At 37.6% G+C, this 27,446-nt stretch overlaps 1 protein-coding gene across 2 annotated transcripts in view; it reads left to right on the top strand.

The window, feature by feature from the left end:
• ADGRA3 (adhesion G protein-coupled receptor A3) overlaps positions 1-27,446 on the top strand; it is a 130,458-nt gene that overhangs the window by 66,674 nt on the left and 36,338 nt on the right. For both annotated transcript variants that reach the window (XM_045392204.3, XM_005554582.5), the window contains 7 exons: positions 2,230-2,301; positions 4,611-4,771; positions 6,858-7,071; positions 11,623-11,787; positions 13,858-14,059; positions 15,031-15,186; positions 26,718-26,879. In XM_045392204.3, coding sequence (XP_045248139.2) covers positions 2,230-2,301; positions 4,611-4,771; positions 6,858-7,071; positions 11,623-11,787; positions 13,858-14,059; positions 15,031-15,186; positions 26,718-26,879 — 1,132 coding nt within the window. The remainder of the gene's footprint in view (positions 1-2,229; positions 2,302-4,610; positions 4,772-6,857; positions 7,072-11,622; positions 11,788-13,857; positions 14,060-15,030; positions 15,187-26,717; positions 26,880-27,446) is intronic.

Genomic DNA, 27,446 nt, shown 5'->3' with positions numbered 1-27,446 from the left:
CCTTAGCCTCCCAAGTAGCAGGGACTATCGGCACACACCATAAACCTGGCTAATTTTTGTATTTTTAGTAGAGATGGGATTTCACCATATTGGCCAGGCTGGTCTCAAACTCCTGACCTCAGACAATCTGCCTTGGCCTCCCAAATCGCTGGATTACAGGTGTGGGCCACTGCACCTGGCCCAATTCTTTTCTTTATATGTAAGTCCTACATTTGTAGGATAGATATTTATTTCTAACTTATTGTTACGGAACCTTGCAAACATTTAAAGAAAATTGGAGACAATTGTACATACAAGGAATGTGTGTGTACCCATTGCCCTGTCTCAGCACTTCAGTTTTACCTACCATGTCTTGTCTTCTAGCTTTCATTATTTTAAACATATTCCAGTAATCATATAATTAAAATGGGATACTTTCATAACATACACAGTTGTTGATTGTAATTCCATCTAAGTTACTTTCTTAAAAAAATTTTTTTTTTGAGATGGAGTCTCACTCTTGCTCAGGTTGGAGTGCAGTGGTGCAGTCCCGGCTCACTGCAACCTCTGCCTCCTGGGTTCAAGTCATTCTGGCGTCTCAGCCACCTGAGTAGCTGGGATTACAAGCACACGCCACCACATCCAGCTAATTTTGTAGTTTTAGTAGAGACGGGGTTTCACCATTTTGGCCAGGCTGGTCTCAAACTCCTGACCTCAGGTGATCCACCTGCCTCGGCCCTCCCAAAGTGCTGGGATTATCGACGTGAGCCACTGCACCCAGCCAAAATGATTTTTATTTTTTATTTTCTTAAAATGTTATTATGATTTATACTGCCATGGGCATACCTTTCTCACAATTCACATTTGGTATCTGCTCTGATAGGCCAAAAAAAAAAAAAAAAAAAAGACATCCCTTTCCTCCTTTGAATTTGAAAATCCTCTATTCTGTTTAAGTTCCTAGGTACTTCTTCTCTGAGAATCATTGAATCCAGCCTTTTTCTTACAAAAAAATTATAAAATATAAAAACCAATCCAGTGTTGTTCTTGCTGAAGGTCATTGTAGGTTAATTTGTAAAGTGTTGGCCCTTGTGTGATATCAGGTCTTCCCATCCAGGAATATGTTGCTACTGGTGTCCCAGGAACAGCTGACCCCTCCCTGATCAGTTCTCTTCTCCAACTCCACTTGGAAATCCATCTACCCGATGGTCGCTCTCTCCCACATATGAAGGATTCAGCCCAGCTTCCAGAGAAGTTTCAGGACTCCAGATTTCTATCCCATCCTCTGCTGTGTTCCACCCCCCACCTCACTTCTAGAACTCTACGTCTCAATTCTGCCTGTTCTTGATACCACAGCAGGCATAGAACAGATCTGGTGGTGATTGGCCATATGCGATTTTCCCAGAGCACTCAGTCTCATTTTAACATTAGAAGTCCCCTGAAGGTGAGGTGTACATCCTGAGCAATGAGCAGTTATTGAGCACCATTTATACTCCAGCATGTTACTGGTGTACACGGAAGTGCACACAGACACAGGCCCTCCTCCACCCAGCTCCAGAGCTCATAGTCCAGTATGGAAGAAATACTTTGGTCAAATTGTTTTGGGTGTAACAAACTACTCACATTGTAGAATAGGGGTTTCTGAGTTCCATTCATTCAGAACGCTGCAAGACTCAGGTTATGTATTGAAGCCTACTGACACAGGATAGACTAGAGAAGTGATTTGCCCAAGAGCAACATGGAGTTCTATCCCCAGTCTCTTATATTAAGCCCTGAACTCATCCCGCTCTCCTCATGATTTTCGGTCATGTTTAGTACGCTACTGCTGCTGGTCATTGAGGCCATCCTTTTCCTTTTGTTACTTTTAAAGTTTTAATTATTTATTTTCTATTTGTTTTTACATTTTTATTTGCTGCTTTCTTAAATTCGATGCGAGTGAACACTTAGAGTAATTCTAGTGGGAATTCAGTAGGGTACCTTTTAGGTTCACCTGATATTTGACAGAAAAATTCTTACCTAGCATTAATGTGTTTTTAATAATTGTATTTACTACTTTGTATAAGATGGAGAATAATTTTCTTCTTCAACCTTGGAGGAAGTATTTGCTAATCACTCCCTCTTTGTAAGCATTGATACTTTCATGACTTCTTTGTAACATTATTTAATGACTGTAGGATGCTTTAGAAAATACAGAATAGGATAAAATGATAGATAGTTGTATTTTTAAAAGTGGAATTGTTTTCTGTCTTTCAGAAACCTTTCGGGGAATTTGTTTTCTTCATTATCTCAAGGAACTTTTGATTATCTTGCCTCATTACGGTCTTTGTAAGTAAAAAATTTTTTTCTCTGTTTTTTGATTTTCATGTCTTTGAAAATTAAAAACATTTATTATGTGGTTTCAGAGACTTTATAAGGACAATCTTGTCAAGTTAGAATCTCATTTGAGAGCTTGCATTCACGTTAGAAAACATACAGTAAGCCTAAATAGTGTGATTTAGACTAGGACAACTGTTTTCTCCTTAGGATACCATATTACTCTAATCTATATTTAGAGTAAGTAAACTGGTAATTTTTTCTTTTTGACTTTTTTTTCAAATCATAAAACGTTGCATTGTTTGACTAATTAAATTTCCAAAGTATAAAATATCCCTTCCTATGAAGAATTTGTAAGAATATTTTATACTTTAGGAATTTAATTTTATCCTGTAAACCCACCCCCCATCTCCCACTTAAAATCAAATTTACAGCTTATTACTGATGTTTCTAGGGATGTTTATTTAGAATGCCTGCTTTATGAAATCAGTTTAAGTTCTGATTTACACAGTTTCTTGTAGCTTTAGAATTGGTTGATTTTTTTTTTTTTCAGATGGTTTTGTTAACAGAGAGATTGCATAGAAGTTATTTTGAAAGTAGCTATTTTCAGATAAACCTTAACATATCTCAGACTATAAATTATCCTAATTTTATTGGAATTACAGTTAAATGTAATGTTTTTCAGGTTTTCATTGAGTAATTTATGGGATTGAGTGTTTTTCTTCCAGGGAATGAATTTTTCTCTCCTGATTCCTCTCTTCCATGTACTCTGACTTCTCCTCTCATCTCCCTTCCATTCCTACACCTGTCATTTAAATCTCATTTAGGAATCTTCCTTGGGATGTAGCTAATAGCTATTAGGAGCCCCAGCCAGCTTCTCACCATCATAGCAGGCATGTGTATGTACTTCTGAAGTCACTTTGGCTCATACTCCATCTTCTTTCTCTTTTTGGCACCCTTACCATTCTTATCCAGAAGACTACCTTTGAGCAGAAACATCTACTTTTGGCATATTTAGTGGGCTCAGGTCAGCCTTTTCTGCAAAGATTAGGAAATAAAAAAGACAAAAGCTAGTCTGGGTTTTGAGACCCTGGGTAGCAGGAGCATGGGAAGTATTTTCATCCCCCAAATGGGAGAAATTGCCAGTGTTTTTTTTACCTGGTAGTGTTAGGAACTGACCAGAAGGTGGTGCTTAGAAATTAGGAGTCTGTCACATCCTCCTCCTGGTGTTTAAATTTATTTTCTGTGCTGTATTCCATCAGATCCCTTTTCTTTTTTCCTTACTCTTTTTTGCCAAAACTAACGAGGTGAACCCTGAGCCAACACTCTAGCTGTGTTAGAAGCATACACACTTAAACATTATTGCACTTTGTTGATTTATTTTTATAGAACATATTGCATTCTATTTTAGCTATGTTTACATTTTGATTCTTCTATTATATGTTGCCCCCCATATTGGCAGGAACAGGGTCCTGCATTTATTGTTATTAGCTGGACTTAGCAAATGTGTGGCACATGAATAGTCAGCACTTAGTAATTATAGTATTTAAGAGATTTGTGCTTATATCTCAGCTCTGTTTATCCTTTCTTCTTCTCATGCCCAAGTGCCAAATTATAAAGGTTTTTGCCTCAAATGAAGACATTTCATTACTATCTTTTGTATCAAAGCTGAGACATTCTTATTTGTATGCTTTTGATTTGTTGGGTCTTTATCTCTTACATTTGTAAATATCTATGGTGTCACTTGGTGCATAGCAGAAAGGGGTCAGAAACAGTTCCTACCCTAGGGGAGCTCACAGTCTGGTTAGAAATACAGAATATAGTCACAGAAAACAATCCATATTGCTTTAGGTTGCTGTTTCATTGTCAAAATCAACAGAGTTGGTAGGCATTTAGGACAAGAATGTGATAATGATGCTGGAAAATTGGGGATGGCTTCAAGATCTAATATGAATGCCACACACTTCATGATAAATGGGTAGAAGCTTGTTAGACAAAAAGGAATGGGATTTGGTATTCTAGAGAACCCTGGTGTTCAGTAGCTTGTTGCCTAGAAGAGGGATATCTGCCAAAGAGTCTTTGTTTGCCTACCAGATTTCATCCAAAGCAGAAACTAGGGACCAGCAAGAACAGTGTTGGGGTCCAAAACTCTGCAATTCAGCTCCTTGGAGAGAAACTGTAGCTAGCCAACGAAATGTGCTTTAGGCGTGGTATGGGTGAACAGTATTGTGCTTGCCACCAGAAACGTAACCTAATATAAAACAAAAGTGCTATTTAATTTTATTCACTATAATCTCTTAAGTTGTGTTTACATGTTACAGGGAATTCCAGACTGAGTATCTTTTGTGTGACTGTAACATACTGTGGATGCATCGCTGGGTAAAGGAGAGGAACATCACAGTACGGGATACCAGGTGTGTTTATCCTAAGTCACTGCAGGCCCAACCAGTCACAGGCGTGAAGCAGGAGCTGTTGACATGCGGTAAGGGAGAAATCCAAACTGAGAAAGCATTTGCCATATTTTGACTTTCTACCATGTTTTACTTGACAAATTGTAAGATTCTCTTTATACTTGGACAGAACTAGTATGCAGCCATTAATCATTATGAATTTGATAATATTTACTTTATGCCAACAATTAAGCCAGCTAGATTAAACGACCTTTTTTTTTTCAATTGGTCTTTAAGGTAGTAGCTGTTTTTAGGTTCACATCAACTTTCTTTATGCAAACCAATTTCAAAGAATAGATTTTCAGATTTTCCATCAGTTGGCAACTCATGAATTTGTAGTAACACAATCTCAGGATGCACACATCCTGTGTGTGGATGGGAATGTGAATGATACAGTCTTTTTGAAGCAACATGTTTCAATGTTCTTAAAAGACTGATACAGGCAGGGCATAGTGGCTCACACCTGTAATCCCAGCAGATCACCTGAGGTCAGGAGTTTGAGACTAGCTTGGACAACATGGTGAAACCCTGTCTCTACTAAAACTACAAAAATTAGCTAAGCATGGTGGCAGGCGACTGTAGTCTCAGCTATTTGGGAGGCTGAGGCAGGAGAATTGCTTAAATCCTGGAGGTGGAGGTTTCAGTGAGCGGAGCTCGCGCCATTGCACTCCAGCATGGGTGAAAAAAGTGAAACTCCATCTCAAAAAGAAAAAAAAAAACCGAAAAACGGATACAGTTAGATCTAGTAATTCTCTATCTTACAGTTAATTCTTAGGAAATGATCAGCTTTGTATGTAAATCTTCAGACTCTGTGTATAAGCATATCTTACATTCTCAAAAATAGGGGATTGGTTTAATTACTTGTGACATACCCATTCAGTAAATGCAACTGTTGAAAATCATGATTTTGAAGAATATCTGAGGAAATGAGGGAAATAACATATTTGCCACGTGTTAAATGAAAAACACACAAAAAAACACACCTACACACACAACCCCATAAAACAAAAACAGTCCTAAAATGGTGGGGGGAGGTCCCCGTTTAGTCTTTGTTTGGAAATAATGTATCATATTTTTTTCCTTTTCTCTTTATTATTGTTGTTGTGTCACAAGTAAAATACGCTCACTGAATGAAAATTAAGATTTGTGCAAAGGAAATAAAAACAGAGAAACAAAGACCATGTTTATGTTCATGACTGAAAGATAGCTAGTGTTAAGACCTTTTTGTATCATCTTCTATGACTTTTTTCTATTTTTTAACAAAAATATCGTTATACTCTAATGATATTTTAGAACCTTTTTAAAGTTGAATTAATGTAAACGTATTTTCTTATTTAAAATAGATGCATATCAACCCATTGTATAGATGAAGCCATAGTTAACAACTTCTCTGTTATAGCATATTTAGCTCGTTAATAATTTCTTGCTTCATAAATAATGGAAGGACTAATTTCTTTGTATGCATTTTTGCATATTTTCTATTTAGGATACACTACTGCTAAAAGTAGAATTGTCGTGTTAGAAAAATGGACTACATATTTAAAAGTCTTTTAATGAATCAATGTCATTTGTGTACATTTTTGTACATATATTTAAAATATTTTTCTGACTGAAAGGAAAAATCTGATTAAAAACTGTTTACACTATATGGGATCTTAAAATACTGGTTTTTCTTGTTTTCTTTAAATGTTCTGATTTTTCTGCAATGAACATGCATTAGTTTTACAGCCAAAAACCTGTGTTGTAATCAAAGGTAATGTAGTCTCCAAAGTGTATTTTAAAGTTGTAAATATCAGCATTTACTTATCACTGATGCCATTTTCTAGAGCACAGCTTGTTCTTTTAGTTCATTTCTATAATCATCTGATACTCTTGTGATGCCACTGAAGAGGAATAACTCTTAATTGTCAGAACTGAGTATGAAATTGTTTCTTTTAAATTTCGTTTTTATCTGTTATCACTAAACTCAGTAGCAGCCTGGTTGATGTTAGCATTAGCATGCTGGTTACTGAGGAATATTTGTTGTTCTGTTTTTATAATTTTACCTAGAATTTCTGTAACTTTTAATTATGGCATTTGGAAATAATATTTGTTTCCTGAATCTTTGACTGTCTCTAGACCCTCCACTTGAATTGCCATCTTTCTACATGACTCCATCTCATCGCCAAGTTGTGTTTGAAGGAGACAGCCTTCCTTTCCAGTGCATGGCTTCGTATATTGATCAGGACATGCAAGTGTTGTGGTATCAGGACGGGAGAATAGTTGAAACTGATGAATCGCAAGGTATTTTTGTTGAAAAGAACATGATTCACAACTGCTCCTTGATTGCAAGGTAAACTTTTTTTTTTTTTTTTAAATGAAGAATTGTGCTTGTATATTTTATTTATCCTTTTGGAGTTGCAATGTTTAGTGGAATTTGAATTAATATTTCATCTTCTTGTATTTAAAAATGCAAACATCTGGCATTTCCTTTTCCTGGTTCTTATTCATCTTCTAAAATTAAATAGCCATCTTTTCATCCAGTTTTTAAAGAAAAGGCTTAATTTCAAAGAGAAACTTCAGAAATTGGAGACTTTTTAAAAGTCTTTGGAGGAAAAATGTAAACTTTTAGTGCTAAACCTAATTTCCAACTATTTCCTGCTGCTAAACTTATATTTTCTCTTTTAGTAACCACCTGATATTGACTCTAGTCAAAATATTGACTGATACAATATTTTAAGGTATTTACCTTCTCCACCTACTAGTTTCAAAGAATATAACCTCTGAACTATCAACCTCATGATTGGTGTGAATACCAAAATAATTCAAATGAACTTTATAAAGTATAATAGACTAAGAATATATATGATATTATCACTTACCAGATATTTTACTTTGGTAAAATTTTTACCTATAGACGTTGAGTTTTCTGCTCACTTTCTTCTTTCTTTCCACCTACCTAGAACTTGGCTTATATTTTTATTTCAGTAGAGCTACAGTTGTCAAACTCTCTGCCGGGGCCTCCTAGGGTAACATCACAGCAAACTCGTAGGAGTGCTATGAAATATTACTGAAAAACTAAAGGTTCTGAGTTGACATTCAAATCTCAGGGGTTCTCTGAGTTGAGATTCAAGACTTATGCAGTCGGCTATTTTATAATTTTTCTTGAGATTTCTTGTCTACTAGAAGCACATTTTCATTTATATCTTACAACATTTAGAGTAGATGCTTTTAAATCCTTTCCTACTAATTCCAACATGTGGGCCATCTTGTGGTTATTGCTACTGGCTGCTTTGCTGTTAAATATGGTTCATATTTTCTTCTTTTTAAAAAAATATTGTTTATGTGTCTGACAGTTTTGGGTTATAGACTCGACATTATGAATGAATTGCTGTGGAGGAGAGGTTGGCAAAGTATAGCCTATGAACCAAATCTGGCCTGCTGAGCCCATAAACTAAGAATGTTATTTATATTTGAAATGGTTACATTTCAGATGGTTACATAATTACCTATATAATATTCTTAGTATTGCTTCGTAGCCAGCAAAGCCTGAAATATTTACTGTCTGGCCATTGAAGAAAAAGTCTGCTGACCTCTGACTCTGGATTCTGTTGTATTCCCCTGAAAAGAGCTAACTTTTGTTTGTTCAGGCAGTTAGCTTGGCTGAACTAACTCCTAGCTTTGTCCTCTCTGGTAGGCAGAAGCTAAAGTCTTGGTTTCTGCCCTACCTGCAACTGTAGTTCAGGATCAGTAAGAGACTTTGGCGCATTTTATGCATAGTAGTTTGGGCTTCCAGCCTGACTTCTTTCTACCTCTGTCTTCTAATTTTTTAAGTCAATAAGATTGTAAGTTTCTATTTGAGTGAGGCCTACCCTTGGGCAAAAGCCGTTAAAAAAAATTCTCCCAGTTACTTCCCAGTGCCAAAAACCCTTGTTTCTCATATCACCTCCTCTTCTGTTATTGCCTGCTTTTGATCAATCTTCATGTGTTCAAATGATTGTAATTTTATAATTTGTCAGGGACATATAATTGTTAGCTGTGGAAAGGGTGATTTAATATGAGCTACTCAGTGATTACTGGAAGCAGAATTCCCTTATTAGGGGATAAGATTAATCGTTGGAAATGATATATTTACACTAGTTTTACTGTAGTGATAATTTCACATGCCTATACATATGTCAGAATTCATCACATTGTACACTAAGCAGTTTATTGTATAAACAGACAATAATTGATGTATAATTCAACAGTAAAGTTTTAAAAGTAGAACCATTTTCATTGTAAAAGAGCTTTGATTAATGTAGAACTCTAAATTATTTGACTATAAAGTAAGTAGATTTACTGTATAAGTCTATTTCTGCAAGTCATGCTTAAATTTAAATTATGTATAGCAATGCAAAAAAAAGTTAATTCTAAGGATAGCAAGTTAGCCTAACATTTTTTTTGGTAGGGACATTAGACTAATGTGAAAATCTTTCATGTGAAGACCGAGACAGTTCTTTACCTAGATTTTGCCCCAGAATAATAGAAAAAAGAAATATGTGGTTATTGTATTGGTTAATCTGAGATTTCTATTGATTTTTCATTGATCTCCCCATGTCTTTGATTCTTCATCAGTAAGAAACAGCATTTTTCTTAAGAGCTGAAATTGAAGCTACTTCTTTTCTTTTTAAATCTCCAAATTTGCTGCCTTGAGGATTCCTGAAAATTTTATTCCAGTGATTGGTTTTAGACATTAAAAGTATTGCTAAAAGTTATCCAGGAAACATTTACAGATTTGGAGACTGAAGGGGAAAAATGTAGTAAGAAAACTAGAAACACTCCGTTATAGTGTCATACTTTGGGATGCTGGACTTTGGACGGTTACTGTGGTACAAAGCAAGTACTGTGTGTAAAAGTCATTGTAGAACAAGAAATGAGCATCACTGTCTGGTCCAAGTCTGAGGTTAGATTAATTTTAGAGTGTCTAACAGGCACACATATTTCATTAAGAAGTAGTTGTGGTTATTTAAGAAGACAATAAAAATTTTATTTCAAATTTATGTGTGTTACTTTTTTCAAATGGCTACTAAAGTATTTGAATATAGATAGACATTTTGGGGATTTAATTTAGTAATAGAAACCACCATAGGTATTTTTTTGAGCTGAGAAGGGGGGCACCATGTAAAAGTTACCATGTCAGTGAAGGTTCTGTGAAGTAAAACAGTGTTTGGGAACTTCTGGATTAAGGAATGATTTTCATTGCCAAAATATACTTCTTCCTAGTTCAGTAAAGCCTTATAAAGTAGAATGTTGGACAAAGTTAAATTTAATGTCAAACTCTCTTTTGTGTCACTCTATTTTAAAAATATTAATTACAGTGTGTTTATTTTTCTAACTTAGTAAAGACAATGAACATTATCTTTGATGATTCATAATATAAAAGTGTCTTGAGCCTTTATTAGAACAATTTGCTGTAGCCATCAGTGATTTAGGAGACTGGACAAATGTGTATTTACTTCAAGACATAATTTTGTAAGTTAATTAAAATGATACATACTTTCTGTCTAATTATTTCTTATCATTTGTGTCTACATAACAGCAATGCATACTAGGTCCTGTGGGGGAAATAAAGATTAATTGAAGGCTCTGACATTTGCTCCTTAATTAATAGGTTTTATATAAGAGAATTATGATTTCATCTTGGAAATTAGATTTACTGACAGCTATTTAGAAATACAGCTGTTTTATGAATTGAAATATACCTTAACATGGAAACCTTTTGTGAAAGTATTAATTGGTAATTTACTAAATCTTTTTAGAGAGGTAGTTGGTTTGTTTCTAGTGTAACCCTTTATATTTTACCTTAAACATTTTCTTAATTATGTAAAATCATAATCTTTTTTCTTTTCTTTTTTTTTTTTTGAGATGGAGTCTCACTCTGTTGCACGGGCTGGAATGCAGTGGCGCAATCTCGGCTCACTGCAAGCTCCACCTCCCGGGTTCACGCCATTCTCCTGCCTCAGTCCCCCCAGTAGCTGGGACTATAGGCGCCCGCCACCATGCCCAGCTTATTTTTTGTATTTTTAGTAATGACGGGGTTTCACCGTGTTAGCCAGGATGGTCTCGATCTCCCGACCGCGTGATCTGCCTGCCTTGGCCTCCCAAAGTGCTGGGATTATAGGAGTGAGCCACCACACATGGCAATAATCTTTTTTCATATTTGAATGTTTTCTTCAGAATCTGTGAAAAGGGAGATGTGACTTGGAAACTTCTTCAAGTTTTGCTAAAGAATGTACGACGATGTTTCTGCCTTTGGGCTTGCCATTCCTATTTTTTTTTTTTTTTTTTTTTTTGTGAGACAGAGACTTGCTCTGTCACCCAGGCTGGAGTGCAGTGGTGGTCTCTTGGCTCACTGTAACCTCTGGCTCCTGGGTTCAAGCCATCCTCCAGCCTCACTCAGCCTCCCAAGCAGCTGGGATTACAAGCGTGCGCCACAACACCTGGCTAACTTTTTACAATATTTTTAGTGTAGATGGGGTTTCGCCAGGCTGATCTTGAAGGCCAGGCTGGTCTTGAACTCCTGCCACCCAGAGTGCTGGGATAGCTTGCCATTCCTGTTCTGTAAAGTGTTCTGCTCTCCCTGTTTCTGCAAGGAGAATTCTCATGCATCGTATAGCATTGCATTTGATTCATATGTCTCTTACTGCCCTGATCGTGTATTTTAAAGATCTCTTTCCTTTTTTGCCTCAACATTGAAAGATGTAAAGGAAGGAGTCATTTTTTAAATTCATTTTTATGTAGCAAGTGCTTACCTCACAATATGCATTCAACACTATTTGCTAAGTGAATGATCGAGACCCCTTATTGTCTCCTTTTTTGCCTAATTCTGTTTTCTCTCTTTTTAAAATCTTTCTTTATGCAGTGCCCTAACCATTTCTAATATTCAGGCTGGATCTACTGGAAATTGGGGCTGTCATGTCCAGACCAAACGTGGGAATAATACGAGGACTGTGGATATTGTGGTGTTGGAGAGTTCTGCACAGTACTGTCCTCCAGAGAGGGTGGTAAACAACAAAGGTGATTTCAGGTCAGTGGCGTGGAAAATACTGGGAAAAGTTTCATTTGCCCCAGATCCTTCTGTTGTCTAAGACACATTATTGGTTTCCTATCCTGAGTAACAAAGTTTGAGAACTGTGCATGTCTGAGGACTACCCTTTAGAATAATTGTCATGCGAGCCCGTGTGAAGAGACCACCACACAGGCTTTGTGTGAGCAATAAAGCTTTTTAATCACCTGGGTGCAGGAGGGCTGAGTCCGAAAAGAGAGTCAGCAAAGGGAGATAAGGGTGGGGCCGTTTTATAGGATTTGGGTAGATAAAGGAAATTTATAGTCAAAGGGGGGTTGTTCTCTGACAGGCAGGAGTGGGGGTTACAAGGTGCTCAGTGGGGGACATTTTTGAGCCAGATTGAGCCAGGAGAAGGAATTTCACAAGGTAATGTCATCGCTTAAGGCAAGGACCGGCCATTTTCACTTCTTTTGTGGTGGAATGTCATCAGTTAAGGCGGGGCAGGGCATTCGTACTTCTTTTGTGATTCTTCAGTTACTTCAGGCCATTTGGGCATGTATGTGCAAGTCACAGGGGATGCGATGGCCTGACTTGGACTCAGAGGCCTGACAATAATGATTTCAGAATCACTTATGGAGAGGAACAAAAGGGGTGCTTGAACTTTGTCTCAGACCTGTTGATTTAAGAATCTCTGAAAGCAGAGTCATTTTTAACAAATGGTTTTGTTGTATAAGAGCCATTGCCTTAGGGAAACATTTGAGATATTCTGGTAAAAGAGTACAAAATTCAAACAGGTTAAGTAAGGTATTTTCTGTGTTCACCCCTCCTCCCCCCTCCGCAATGGCCCTTTTATAGATGAACCTTGGAACGTTTTATATTGCTCAGGTACTTTTCAGTACTGGCGGTTCAGTAGGCATCATAATTAGAAGAAACACATATCTCATTTTCTCCCCTTGTTCAGTTCTTCTGGAAATCAAGCAAGAAGGACTTTGGGAAATGAAAGCTGTTGGGTAGCCTGAAATTTGGGGAGCCATGGAATCCCAGGTGGGGTTTGTTGAGCTCTGTTAATGTAAGCAAAGGGAGTTATTTATTTATTTATTTTAGTAGACAGTTTAGGATTTGCAAGAGACGACAGCTTTTACCTTAAACTCTCTTTACTTTCAAAGGTGCTTTGAAACATCTTTAAATATCTTATTTACTTCATCTTATTTATGTTCAGGGATTTAAAAAATGAGTTTATAGTTGATATAAACAAAGGGAAATATGTTATTCTTTGAAGCAGCAGAAAGATCGTTTATTACCCAGTTTGCATTGTCTCTGATGGGTTCAGTTGTCACCTCCTGCCTGTAACCTCAGTGTTTCAAGGGTGGGAAAACCCTTTGGTGTTAATCTTTTAAATCCAAAGCAAAGAAGCAATAATAACGTCTTTGTCTCAGCTAGTTCGCCATTGCTCTTATAAAAATGATTCTTGACATCAATATATGGAAATCAACATTTATTATTGCCAATGGATAAGTCTTTTATGTAAATTAAGTATTGATCTATAATATTATTTAGAATACATGCTTTTAAGTGAAATATATGATATTTGGTAATTTTGTTATATTTAACATCTTTTATCAAATAATCCTAGTATGATATTTACTAGTTATGGTAGATTTTCTATTTTCTTATAGTTTTGATTGCTTTACATTTTAAAAAATAGAGCAATTAAATGTTTATAGATCAATGAATTATCTTTTAACACTCCTTAAGATACTGTGCAATTAAATACCCACTGCATTAATAAGTTTTAGTTTAGTGTTGCTTGATATATTTATGTGATTTTTGAAATGAATTCTATTTTGGTGTGACTGATACTGTAATTTAGTGGTTCCTGTGATAAGCATCAACGGTAACCTGCATTAAACATGTTGAATTTCATTCTCAGTCTTGGAGACAGAGCTCAAATAACAAAGGTTTCTCCCAGCCCAGTTTTGATGACCCTTGTCAGGGGTGTATTGACATGACATGTTCTCATCTTTGATTTTTTTCTCTGCTATGTACCTGTGTCATTTAGAGTTTCTTGTACTATTTTGTCTTCATCTCTAGATGGCCCAGAACGTTGGCGGGCATTACTGCATATCTGCAGTGTACGCGGAACACCCATGGCAGTGGGATATATCCCGGCAACCCACAGGATGAGAGAAAAGCTTGGCGCAGATGTGATAGAGGTGGCTTTTGGGCAGATGATGATTATTCTCGCTGCCAATATGCAAATGATGTCACTAGAGTTCTTTATATGTTTAATCAGGTAACTAGAAAGTCTTCAAGTTTACTTGGGTTGTGGAGAAAACATGGTATTCACACCAAATACATAAGGTGTTTTTTTTTTTAAATACTAGGCAAAACATAAGGATTTGGTGTTTTTACTTTGGTTGACTTAACTGTCTTCAGGATCAGGTCTGTCTTAACCACTAGTCAAGTCCCTCTACGGAATCCTTCCTTTCCAGTCACCGTCTCCCTTTGTGCCTTTGTTTGAATATCTTTTTAAACCTGTATCCACCAGACAGAATCCTAACCATCCTTCGAATTCACATTGAAATTCACCTCTTGGATTCCTTTTATAATCACATTGTTGAAAGCAATCGCGTAGAATACTTGAACTACTCACGTGCTTTTTGTTATCTTTGCTTCTATGCATCTTTTTAAACCTTACCAGACTATAAGCAAGTGGAAGATGGCTTTTGTGTAATGTATTTTCTTTTGCCCCTTAGCACCTGGTAAAAATCCTTTTGCAATGTTAGGTGCTAAGTCAGTGTTAGAGTCAGTAGATAAACAAATGTAAAACATTACTGGCAGTGCATGGCAAAAAAAGGTAAGTGCCAAATAAGTAGTTGGGACTCTTATGCAGTAGAGTTCCAAGGGAGGTACTGATCACTCCCAGCAGGAATTCTCAGGAAAGGCTTTTATTAAGCAATTGGGATTGAGGTATGTGTAGAATTTGGATAGGCAGAGAAGAGAGAGATGGTGCAACATGTTAACCTCATGTATTTTTATGTATTATTGTATTTCACTCCAAGCTTGAAAAAATTTCCCTCCAGTGAGTTTCAATTGAATTCCAGTTTTCTTAGATTTGTAAAGCATTTTAAGAAGGCCATGATGAGTAAATAATAAAGTTATTTAATTCATTGCTGTTTTGAAATGCAGAGTTAAAATGTCAGGATTGTGTTGATCATTTTGCTAATGACCATTTTGTTGATCATTTTTGCCTTTGAAATGTAGATGCCTCTCAATCTTACCAATGCTGTGGCAACAGCTCGACAGTTACTGGCTTACACTGTGGAAGCAGCCAACTTCTCTGACAAAATGGATGTTATATTTGTGGCAGAAATGATTGAAAAATTTGGAAGATTTACCAAAGAGGAAAAATCAAAAGAGGTACTTTTCTAAATTCAGATTTGTAGCACACAGTGTCAACAATTGGTAGTGTGACAGAGTTCAATCTGTTTATTTTAAGGCCTGTTTATTATGTTTGTCATATTTGAACTAAAAGCACGCTTTTAAATTTCCAGAATTTTGTTGAGATACTTCTGCCTCTTCTCTTATAATGAACTGTTTATTAATGGGACCAGGAGAGGTGAGCTCTCAGTTCTTGGACATTAAGGTCCAGAGATATAGCAGAGGTCGCTGGTGAGAAAGCAGTGTTCTGCCTCCACATTGTGGCTTAGGCAGGGCTGCTTAGCTCAGCCTGCTGGATTTCTCTTCACACACCCTTGCGCTCATCTTTTGTAACGGGAGTTTTAGTCACCCAGATCTTGTAGTAAATTCCTTTTAATTGTCCTTGTAGTGTCCTAGAGAAATGAGAGGATGTTTAGGCACTTTTTTGAAATTCAAAATGATTGGAATATATAAGTTTTAAAAATGCAGTGAATTCTAAAAGTGGCGTATTTTAATCTGACGGGACCACATTGAAACCATGATACGCTTGTCCACATGATATTTTTTAGAGGAAAAAATTGACAAGCACAGTTTATTTCACTTGTGTCCCTGTGAAGAGACCACCAAACAGGCTTTGAGTGAGCAATAAAGCTTTTTAATCACCTGGGTGTAGGCGGGCTGAGTCCGAAAAGAGTCAGCAAAGGGAGATGGGGGGGGCCTGGGCCGTTTTATAAGATTTGAGTAGGTTAAAGAAAATTACAGTCAAAGGGGAGTGGTTCTCTAGCGGGCAGGGGTGGGGGTCACAAGGTGCTCAGTGGGGGAGCTTTTGAGCCAGGATGAGCCAGGAGAAGGAATTTCACAAGGTAATGTCATCAGTTAAGGCAGGGACCAGCCATTTTCACTTCTTTTGTGGTGGAATGTCATCAGGTAAGGAAGGAACAGGCCATTTTCACTTCTTTTGTGATTCTTCACTTGCTTCTGGCCATCTGGTCATATATGTGCAGGTCACAGGGGATACAATGGCTTAGCTTGGGCTCAGATGCCTGACAGTTTACAGAATGAATGAGCAGCAAATTAATGTTTTGAATAATTTTCAAGGGGCAGAATTATTGTGTTCTTAAGCTTTACGTTTAAAGCTTCGTGAGAACTTTATATGTACAATTTCTTTTGTGATATAATCACTTATAAAGAAGTGAATTATAGAGGTAGAGGGAACCTCAAGCAAGTGGTAAACTGAAGCCCACGCTTAGGTTAGGGCAGGCCTGGAAACAGAACCCAAGATCCCTGACTCATCCATAAGAGTTTTCTATAGCATCACATTCACCTTCTCATACAATGTGGCCCTGACTTACAATTCTAAAAGTGCTCTGTACACAACTGTGGGGAAACACCGGGCTAAACAAAACCTGCATATTTCTTTATGTAGAATTTCTCAGATCCATTAATATTGCTAAAATGTAAATAATAAGCCTTGTTTCCCTAAATCATTCTAATGTATTTTTATATCACATATACACAGACTTATATATCACATATATATTCTAATATATAATATATATTTAGATATATCTAATATGTATATTATATATTTATGTATCTAATATAGGTATATTCTTAAATACCATATATTTTATTTATATATCTATATTAGATATGTAAGATAGATATCTACATATTATACATCTATATATCTAATATAGATATATTCTTATATATAATATAAGATATATATAAGATATTGTATATAATATATGTAAGAATTAGTATCTTGCTTTCTGGTAATAAGTTTTTGGAACTGTGACCCTAGTGCATTAGGCACTTTACTTGATAGGATGTAGTTATTAATGGAAGGAAAATACATACATTGTGTATAAACGGGACTTAGGCAGATAGGCCACCTCACTTGTCAGCTGGATAACATTTCATTTGTTTTCTGAACTTCAGGGACCATGATTTTCTAATAACTGCTCCTGATACTTGATTGTGTCTCCAGGGCACAGCCCACTTTCCTGCAGTGAATTTTCCTTGTACTGGGAGAGGCCATTTGGATTCTGGCTCTGTGATTAATATTCTGCTCCATTGTTGCTTAAGATGACAGGTTAGCTGCCCACAGGATTAGCAGTCATTTCTGGTAGCAGGATGTTTCTAGTTACTAGAATAATTGTAATGACATTTGGAATGTGGACATGGAAGAACATTCACCATTGAAGAATACATGTTTATGATGTGACCCTGTTTTGCTCACCCCTCAGCATGAGCAACGTGGTGTCCAGAGGTGTATGTTGAACTGTTTGCCAGCGTGTGGAAGAATAGTCAGCTGTGCTGACGGGTTCTTAGGTGGAAACATCATATTGAACTGGAAGTAGACATGGTTTTATTAGTTATTAATTAACCATGGGCTTATTCTTCATTTTTCAAATTGGGATGCTGTTTTCTCTGTATAATTTGAAAAGTGTATGTGCACAAATAAAGGCGAACAATTTAGCAAAATAGTTGCAAAGCTTGAATATAATTTTATTAGGTTATGAAATATAACATTTTTCTGACCTCAGAAGCTAAGAAGGAAGTCCTTTTAAACAATCACGAGTGCATCAGTTAGTTCCGTAAAAATGTATTGTGAAGAAGATTGCTGTCACTTTTACTAGTTAACATAGGACGGAAAAGTTATGATTATCTTTGGAAGCAAGTGATGGCAACTTACTAACTGTCAGCACGAGAAACAGGAAGATATTCAGGATTGAATAATTGAGATATAAATGTAATAATATTGCGTGTGATGCAGTGACTGACATACAGTTCTCTGGCAATTTGAGCCACAGACCATAGCTTTCACCATTTATTAGAGCAGTGAAAAAAAATTAGGAGGCTTAAGGGCTTCATTTTAAGTTAATTACCACAGCATAAAATTATGCCAAGTTATCCTAAAATGCACCTAGCTTAGAGAAATAATTAATTAAATTGATTTTTGTGTTATGACTGAAAGTTATTCTTTTATGGGTGATTTCAAAGCTAAAGTATTGTGGGGGAATTGCTTCTTAATCTGTGATTGAGCCTGGACAACACAAGCTGGCACTTTGTTGTCTCAGAATAGGCATTAAAAGCTATCAAACTGCCAGATCTAAGTGATGCATTTAGTGGATCCTTTTAAAAACAGTTAAAGGTTGTCTGTCAGGCAACAGAAATGTCTGTTATGTATTTACTAAAGTGATTTTTCTTATGAAAACAGTATGCGTATTCATTTTATAAGATGGGAAAGTTAAATATAAAGGTTAGATCTGGTGACGCTTTCTGGCACGCTTACTGTCTCTTGTTTTAAAATATGTGAGTGCAATATGTGCTTTACACTAGTTTTTATATAGATTTTTACAAATGTATGGCTCTTTCATTGATTTTAAAGTGTCATTGCTTCTGTATTGACGGTTATGATTCTTTGGTATTCTTTTTTTTTCTTGATCTTACTTGCCAGACTTTTCTGTATTATTAAGCTTTTCCAGGACATTATTCCTAAAACTTGACCACACATCAGAATCACCTGCTGGATTTATTATACGCAGAGATTGCTGCCTGAGCTCCCCCTCCTTGCCATTCCCAGTTGCCATTTCAGCAGGTCTAAGTGGGTTCAGAGAATTTGAATTTCTAGTCAGTTTCAGGTGATATTTCAGGCAGCATGACTTTGACACTGGCTTTGAGAACCCCTGTAGCATCTCCATTTCTATTGTTGCTTTAATTTTTTTTTTTTTAGGTTGGGGGGAGTTAACTTTTTAAGAACTTTTTCTTGGAAAATTGAAAAGTATAGGAGAATATTATCATTAATACCTATGCTATACTTCTGCTTGGCTTTGACGGTGTTCAACACAGCAAGCCCTCACTTGCGGTCATCTATAGGTTCTTAGAAACTGCAACTTTAAGTGAAATGATATATAATGAAACCAAATTGACCATATGCTAATTGACGTAAATAAGACTTATAAAATCCCTAGAGATCATTTCTGGTCAAAAAAATATCACTAAACTTCCAAATAAAGACCCCAGACATTCTAATATTAAACATTGAAATAAGTATGAGCCATACACATATTTAAGAAAGATTAATAAAAACAAGACAATTATTTACCCATTGTGTTAGTTTTCATGCTGCTAGTAATGACATACCCGAGAGTGAGTAATTTATAAAGAAAAGAGGTTTAATTGACTCACAGTTCAGCACATCTGGGGAGGCCGCACAATCATGGCAGAAGGCAAAGGAGGAGCAAAGTCATGTCTTACATGGCAGCAGGCAAAGAGAGAATGAGAGCCAAGTGAAAAGGGAAACCCCTCATAAACCCCCTTATAAAACCATCAGATCTTGTGGGACTTATTCACACGACAGTGGAGCAGTCAAATCTTAAAGCTCCAAAATGATCTCCTTTGACTCCATGTCTCACATCCAGGTCGCACTGATGCAAGAGGTGGGTTCCCATGGTCTTGGGCAGCTCTGCCCCTGTGGCTTTGCCGGGCACAGCTTCCCTCCTGCCTGCTTTCATAGGCTGGCATTGAGTGTCTGTGGCTTTCCCAGGTGCACGGTGCAAGTTGTTGGTGGATCTGTCATTCTAGGGTCTGGAGGATGGTGGCCCTCTTCTCACAGCTCCACTAGTTGATGCCCCAGTAGGGACTCTTATCTGGGTGCTCCGCCCCTATATTTCCCTTCTGCGCTGCCCTAGCAGAGGTTCTCCATGAGAGCCCTACTCCTGCTGCAAACTTCTGCCTGACATTCAGGAATTTCCGTACATCCTCTGAAATCTAGGCCAAGGTTTCCAAACCTCAGTTCTTGACTTCTGTGCACCCACAATCTCAACACTATGTGGAAGCTGGCACAGCTTGGGGCTTGCACCCTGTGAAGCAACAGCCTAAGCTGTACCTTGGCCCCTTTTAGTCATGGCTGGAGCAGCTGGGATGCAGGACACCAGGTTGCTAGACTGCACACAGCACATGGACCCTGGGCCCAGCCTGTAAAACCATTTTTTTTCTCTGAGGCCTCCAGGCCTGTGGTGGGAGAGGCTGCCATGAAGACCTCTGACATGCCCTGGAGACATTTCACCATTATCTTGGGGATTAACATTCAGCTCCTTGTTACTTATGCAAATTTCTGCAGCCTGCTGGAATTTCTCCTTGGAAAATGGGATTTTCTTTTCTATCGCATTGTCAAGGTGCAAATTTTCCAAACTTCTATGCTCTGCTTCCCTTCTAAAACGGAATGCCTTTTACAGCACCCAAGTCACCTCTTGAATGTTTTGCTGCTTAGAAATTTCTTCTGCCAGATACCCTAAATCATCTCTCTCAAGTTCAAAGTTCCACAAATCTCTAGGGCAGGGGCAAAATGCTGCCAGTCTCTTTGCTGTGACAAAACAAGAGTCACCTTTGCTCTAGTTCCCAACAAGTTCCTCATCTCCATCTCAGACCACCTCAGCCTGGACCTACTAGCCTCTAGGAAGTTCCAAAGTTTCCCAGATTTTCCTGTCTTCTTCTGAGCTATCAAACTGTTCCAACCTCTACTTGTTACCCAGTTCCAAAGTTGCTTCCACATTTTTGAGTATCTTTTCAGCATCGCCCCACTCTATTGGTACCAACTTACTGTGTTAGTCCATTTTCGTGCTATTAATAAAGACATACCTGAGACTGGGAAGAAAAAGTGGTTTAGTGGACTTGCAGTTTCACAAGGCTGGAGAGGCCTTACAATCATGGCAGAAGGCATGGAGGAGCAAGTCACGCGTTAAGTGGATGGTGGCAGGCAAAGAGAGAGCTTGTGCAGGGAAGCTTCTCTTTATAATACCATCAGATATTGTAAGACTTACTATCACAAGAACAGCATGACAAAGACCCGCCCCCATGATTCAGTTACCTCCCACTGCGTCCCTCTCGTGACACGTGGGAATTGTGGGAGTTACAATTCAGGATGAAATTTTGGTGGGGACACAGCCAAACCATATCACTAAGTGTTGGCTGATTGGGGGCATTAATGAGAAAGGTCTAATGTATCCTTAACTGTGATATTTGCTTGCTTCCGCCAAGTGCCAGAGTAGGGGGGCTCACTTTAAACTTAATTCTTAGATTGAGGTTTTTAAGAACACAGAAGTAGTATAAAGGACCCGTTTCAAGGTCAACTTGTGTTTCCAAATTGTCAGAGAATAATTTTTTTTTTACCTCCTTCTATCTCTTGCCCAGGTCAAGACAGGCACGTTTCCTGGCTCTCTGCTTCCATGAAGCTGAGTGGTTGCTGGGTAGACCCGATGCTGCAGGTGGTGTCCTTTGATTTTCTAGCTTTGTAACTGGGGGTCTTCTTCTGGTACCCTGTGTTGGCATGGCCTAGGCTCTGTGTGGAAGTCAAAACATACCTTGTGGTCATCAGAATTCAACCTCAGAGCTCTTTGGATTTCTGCTGTTCTTTGGCGACTGGGTTTTGGAGGAGGCTCCATTTTCCTACTTCTTAGTGATGCATTTACAAAGATAACTGTTTTCCTTTCAGCATTTTTCACTTTCTGCTGGGGAGTTCTCCAGAAAAGGAAATGCACATACGTGTTTGTAATCTCATATATTTCAGTAACACCTTAGGGTAGAATCAGTATTTGGGGATATTTTATCTTTTAATATATGAGATATTTACAGATTAGCACAATTACAACTAAATTTATGGTTCAGTTTTTTTTTTTTTAAGTTTTGAATGTGTGGACTTTATGAGGCTCGAGCATGAGACCTGATGGTAGACACATCATCGCTCTTGAAGAATTATGATTATTACAGATCTGAGAACTCCTGCCTTGCAATATGCTTCTCGACCTCTTTTCCGCTTCTGCCCATTTCTTCAGTTCCTCCACTGTTACCCTCATCCTCATCATTCTCTTTACTCCTATACCTCAGTAAAATCAGAGCTTTAACCTTTGCCATAACCCTGATGATGATCACAGTCAGACTCTTGTTGAATAGCAAATGCTTACCTAAGCAACCTGCTGAGAAGCCTACAGAGGTATCCCGTGGCACGTAAGGCCAGATGTGACTTTTAAAACTTGACTTTCAGAATACAACAGTTCCATCATGAATCAGGGTGATACCATACCTTGAAATAGGTGTGATCCCGATAGTATCCTTAATTTGGAACCAGGAGAACATCGTGAAGACTGCTTGAGCTTAATAGGATCAGCTGCTGCAATGATGGTGATGTAGGTTCCTCTGTTTGTCATCTCCAAAACCATTGCTCCACCTATGCATGTGTCTGTTAATTCTTGCTTTTCTGGTTATTAGAATGAACAAAAGTGTTCCTTCGCTGCTCAGTGATTGAAAATGTAAATATGGGAGGGCCTAGGTCACTTGGCCTTTCTCAAAAACTGCATGAATTGCTTATATTTTTGCTGGGTATGTGAAGATATGTCTTTTGCTTTTTTTTTTTTTTTTTCTTTTCTTATTTTACCATGGAATGAGATGTTCTGAGCATTGTAGAGTTCTTGGTCCCATTTTACAAATGAGTAAACTGAGTCTCACAGAGGCTGATTTGCTCAGGGACCTCTAAACTTGTAAGTGACAGACTTGAGATCTCAACCCAGGAGTATTTAACTCCAAGGCACATAGATATTATGTCTTCGGTGTTAAAGACTATACATTAAATGTCATCAAGTTTAGTTTATGTATTATCTTGTATATTAATATAACATCAGAAATTTACTAAATTAACAGGTGTTTTTGACCTAATTTTGATAAAACTTCCAAGCCATTTGTATATTAAGAACTTGAAATATCCTGTCTCTTACAACATTTGACATTGAGCACTTTCATTGCCATTAATGTGTGTTTGTTTCTTCCGCATGTTATCTTTGATAAAGTCCATTCGCTCATGTTTTTGGTTGGTCCTCCCACTTTAGTGTGACAGGTGCAAGAGCAGGTGGAGGAGTCCTTCTGACCCTTTTGCGGCTGGAGTGGCCTTCAGGGAATGAGGCCAAGGAGAAATCTGATGCGTTCTCCTTATACTGGTTGCAGTTTTTAAATGAGCTTTGTGTGTCAGATTTCAGGAATACTTTTTTTAATCCAGTGTAATTTTTCATGCCTTGTTACCCCTTTTGTGTCACTTTTTGCCACTGGGACAGATTCAGAGCTACTTTTGTAACCAAGCTACAGAAGCATATAACATTTTCTGATTATCTGCTCTAGGGAATGTTTTGGCAACAAATCCCTTTCCTCCATTCTTAGCCATTTGGAGTGAAATAATGAGAAACATAGCTTGTTCTCAACTAAAGCAATTGCTGTTGTTAGCCCTGTACCTTTTTAGAGGTATTTGTTTTTTTACTAACAGAAGTTAATTTCTGTATTACTGGCATTATCTAGCGGGACATAGCAGTAGTTCTTTGATCATGTAATAATGATGACTTTTTCAAGAGAGATAATGTACTCATCAGATCTCATGTCAGGTCCCCATAAAATTCCTACATTTAAAACTTCAAGGAAGTATTAGTAAGTTTAGTTGTAACTTTGCTAATCTGTAAACACTGCCTGTATTTCAGTGATGCCTTAGAATAAAAATCAATATTTTCATGTATTTTAAAGTTTTGCATCCAGTGGGAATTTTATTAATATATATGATAGCCATAAAGTGTATTTCACCATGTTATCTCTTTTACCTCTTTTATTTTTGTGTAAAATCTTCAAATGACAGTAAGTCAGAATAATAGACAAAATCTTAACTAAGTTATTCCAACTACTGTGAATTTCCATTAAGACTTTGGACTTATTAGTCTAGCATCTGTATAAACGGCAGATTGACAGATTCAGTAACTGAATAGGAAGAGTCAGTACCCTTCTTTATAACTCCAGAAGTAGAATGACATTCACCCCCGTACCTGTTTGTTAGTAAGAAGATGCACTAGGATGCTAATGTTCCAATGAATCATATCAAATGAACCAACTGAGGATTCTGCAAAGCTTGATTACAGGCTCTTCTTAATTATTTGTCAGTTTGTCATGTTAATATCTTCGGTTTTGGGGGAAGTACCCCTTGAGAATGTATTAGTTCATTAAAATAGGTGTTTGGATTAAATTTCATTACTCTATATCCTGTATTCCTCTGCACATTTCCTTCATAGCAGTTACCACAGTCTATATCACTTTTTAAAAATGGATTTATATGCGTGTTTTGCATTTCCTTCACCAGACTGTAAGGTTGAAGATAGAACTTGTTTCTTTCTTTTGCTGTTGTATCCCTGTTGCTTCAGACAGTGTCTGGCTCACATTGGCCCTCAATAAATAGCCAGTGAACAGTAATCATGAACGTTTAAAATGAATATTGATACATACCGAATACATGGACATTGATAACTGTTGGCTTCTCCATCAGCTGTTGTACTAGTGAATAAGGATATAAATATAAGACATTTTGTTTTCTCTACCCTCAGGATGTTTACATTGGAAGTAAAATAAGGAAAACGTTGTGATACATTATGGTAAGGGCAGTAAAAAGTCAGAAAACTTATTTTAATAGGATCAAGCTGGGAGAAAGTGGTACTTTACAGAAGGTCAAGTGGCAGTTTAGTTGGATGCATTTGTCCTGTTTTTATGTGAACACAGACATACAAAGACAGCCCTCCTACTACTTCTAGAGTCTATCATCTTAAAAGAGAGGCCAATTTCGGGATTAAAACAGTAAAAGCGCCAACATTTTTTGAGTGCTTGCCATGTGCCAGGCACAGTTTTAGGAACCTTGTGTTTATTATTGGAACTTAATCTCCACAACATTCAGAAAGATAGGACTATTATTATCCATACTTATGAATAAAGGAAGCGGAGATACCAAGAGGTAAAGTGTTCAGGCTAGGTACTCATGGTCAGCATTTGAAGTCCTGTTCTCATCTATGTCTTTACTGTGGTTGCCTCATCCCGTGGTTCCAGGATTGAGATCTGGTGGATTTCCAAAGGCCTGACTTTTTTGTAAAGTGAACCAGGGTGGGATGGACTGAAGTTCTTCCAAACCCTATTCAGCCCCCATAATTATACATCGTGTGAAGTGTATTGGATGCAAAATGGGATTGAAATTTCAACGGAGATCTTCTGGGATGATCAAAAGACATCTGTTAAGACAGCTCTGGCTTTCTGGCTTTGCACTGGGGCTTAATGCCTTTTAATGCTTACTTCTTGATTAGGGACCCAGCCAGCTTGCAAATTCTGTGATCCCACCTCTGGAATGTTTTTGTTGTTCTTTCTGCTGCACATCTCCCTCTAGTGAACGTTTTGTTCAATACAAAATCCTCTTGACACCAGTATGTCTCATTAGCCCTGGACGGTTCAATTTATTTCTCTCAGGTGAGACGTACAAGTTATAGTAAACAATAGTCAGTTGACTTTTCAGTGGCTTTGCCTGACAGGTGTTTCATTTGTAAGTTACGAAGTGAGCAAATAAAAGTCTGATAAATGAAACAAGTAAAACGAACAGTGGAAGAGTGCATTTATTTTATTGTATTGGATCTTAAAAGCATTCATTGAGTTGGGAGAAAGGGAAGACGCAGTTCATTCAAGGTGTAGGAAACTGCATGTGCAAGGGGATGGGGGTGAGATTATACAACACATATAAGGACGTAGCAGTAGCTGGACATCCCTAGAATGTTGAACATGTGCAGACTAAAGAGGTGGGCAGTCTTTCTTTCTTTCTCTTTCTTTCTTTCTCTCTCTCTCTCTCTCTTTCTTTCTTTCTTTCTTTCTTCCTTTCTTCCTTTCTTTGCTTTCTTTGCTTTCTTTGCTTTCTTTGCTTTCTTTGCTTTCTTTGCTTTCTTCGCTTTCTTCGCTTTCTTTGCTTTCTTCGCTTTCTTTCTCTCACTCTGTCACCTAGGCTAGAGTATAGTGGCACGATCTCAGCTCACTGCAACCTCTGCCTCCCAGCTTCAAGCGATTCTTCTGCCTCAGCCTCCCGAGTAGCTGAGACTACAGGCATGGGCCACCATGCCCAGCTAATTTTTTTTGTATTTTTGGTAGAGATGGGGTTTCACCATGTTGGTTAGGATGATCTCGAACTCTTGACCTAAAATGATCCGCCCGCTTCGGCCTCCCAAAGTGCTGGGATTACAGGTGTGAGCCACTACACCTGGCTGGCAGTGTGTATTTCTTAATAATAATAGTTTGATTTAAGCTAATGCATGCACGAAAAGGAAGTGTTTATAAATGGTTTTCTAGATGAACAGTCAAGATCTTTTTATTCTGGTATTCTGTGACTTCCTTTCCTTCCCTTTAATCTAATTGCCTTTCTTTTCCTCCATTCGAGATATCACCTGGCAGTCTTTCCACCAGTGATGTGGTGGCCACTTCCTATGCTCTTTTGCGCTAAGTATTACTAAATGGCTATACTTGAATGAACTGTTCATATCTGAAGATGTTTTCATGAGAAACAAGTAAAGTGCCTATTGGGTTCTCATGTGGAATTTGAGTCTGAAGGCCAGTCTCACTGTCTCATTAGGATTTTGATTCTACGAAATAGTTCATGGTGGTTTTAAAGATCTTTCTTTTTTCTTGTGAACCCCTGTTAGCTAGGTGACGTGATGGTTGACATTGCAAGTAACATCATGTTGGCTGATGAGCGTGTCCTGTGGCTGGCGCAGAGGGAAGCTAAAGCCTGCAGTAGGATTGTGCAGTGTCTCCAGCGCATTGCGACCTACCGGCTAGCCGGTGGAGCTCATGTTTATTCAACAGTAAGTGTAACATTATCATAGACTCCTGAGGAAATAGTGCATTTCACACAGCTCTCACCCGAAAGAGATGGGTCTCTTCTCTATTATGGGGTGAATATCTTCTCTCACTGCTGATTATACAGAATTTCTTCCCTAAAACATTTTATGAGTTAATTTTGTTTTCGAGTAATGTTTTCTTGGGAACTGGAAAATACTTTCTTAATCTGTAATTTGAATGTTTATCACCATCTAATCCACTGAAACTGTTTCTGCAATAGAAAATAAGAACACTATTGTATTGCCCTGCTGGCATGTACCCATGGTCCATCTGAGCTAATACTCTGTTCTGGGCCCTGAAGGATATTTTGAGAGAATGTCTGATTGTTTGCCCAGGTTTCAATCTCAGAAGAGAACTGGGATGCCCTCCAACATTTGTGAAGCTATTGGCATTTTCAGTCAATCCCACTCTTGGGGTAATGAGTTATTAATAAATAATGATCACTCAGTTACATAGTATTAAGCATTACTTATGCTAAATTGAACTGTTGTAAATTTCTTTATATACTACTTACTTTTTCGTCCTAAAAA

This window comes from Macaca fascicularis, chromosome 5, assembly GCF_037993035.2.
Source record: "Macaca fascicularis isolate 582-1 chromosome 5, T2T-MFA8v1.1".
NCBI lineage: Eukaryota > Metazoa > Chordata > Mammalia > Primates > Cercopithecidae > Macaca > Macaca fascicularis.
This window is presented reverse-complemented; position numbering and strand designations above follow the sequence as displayed.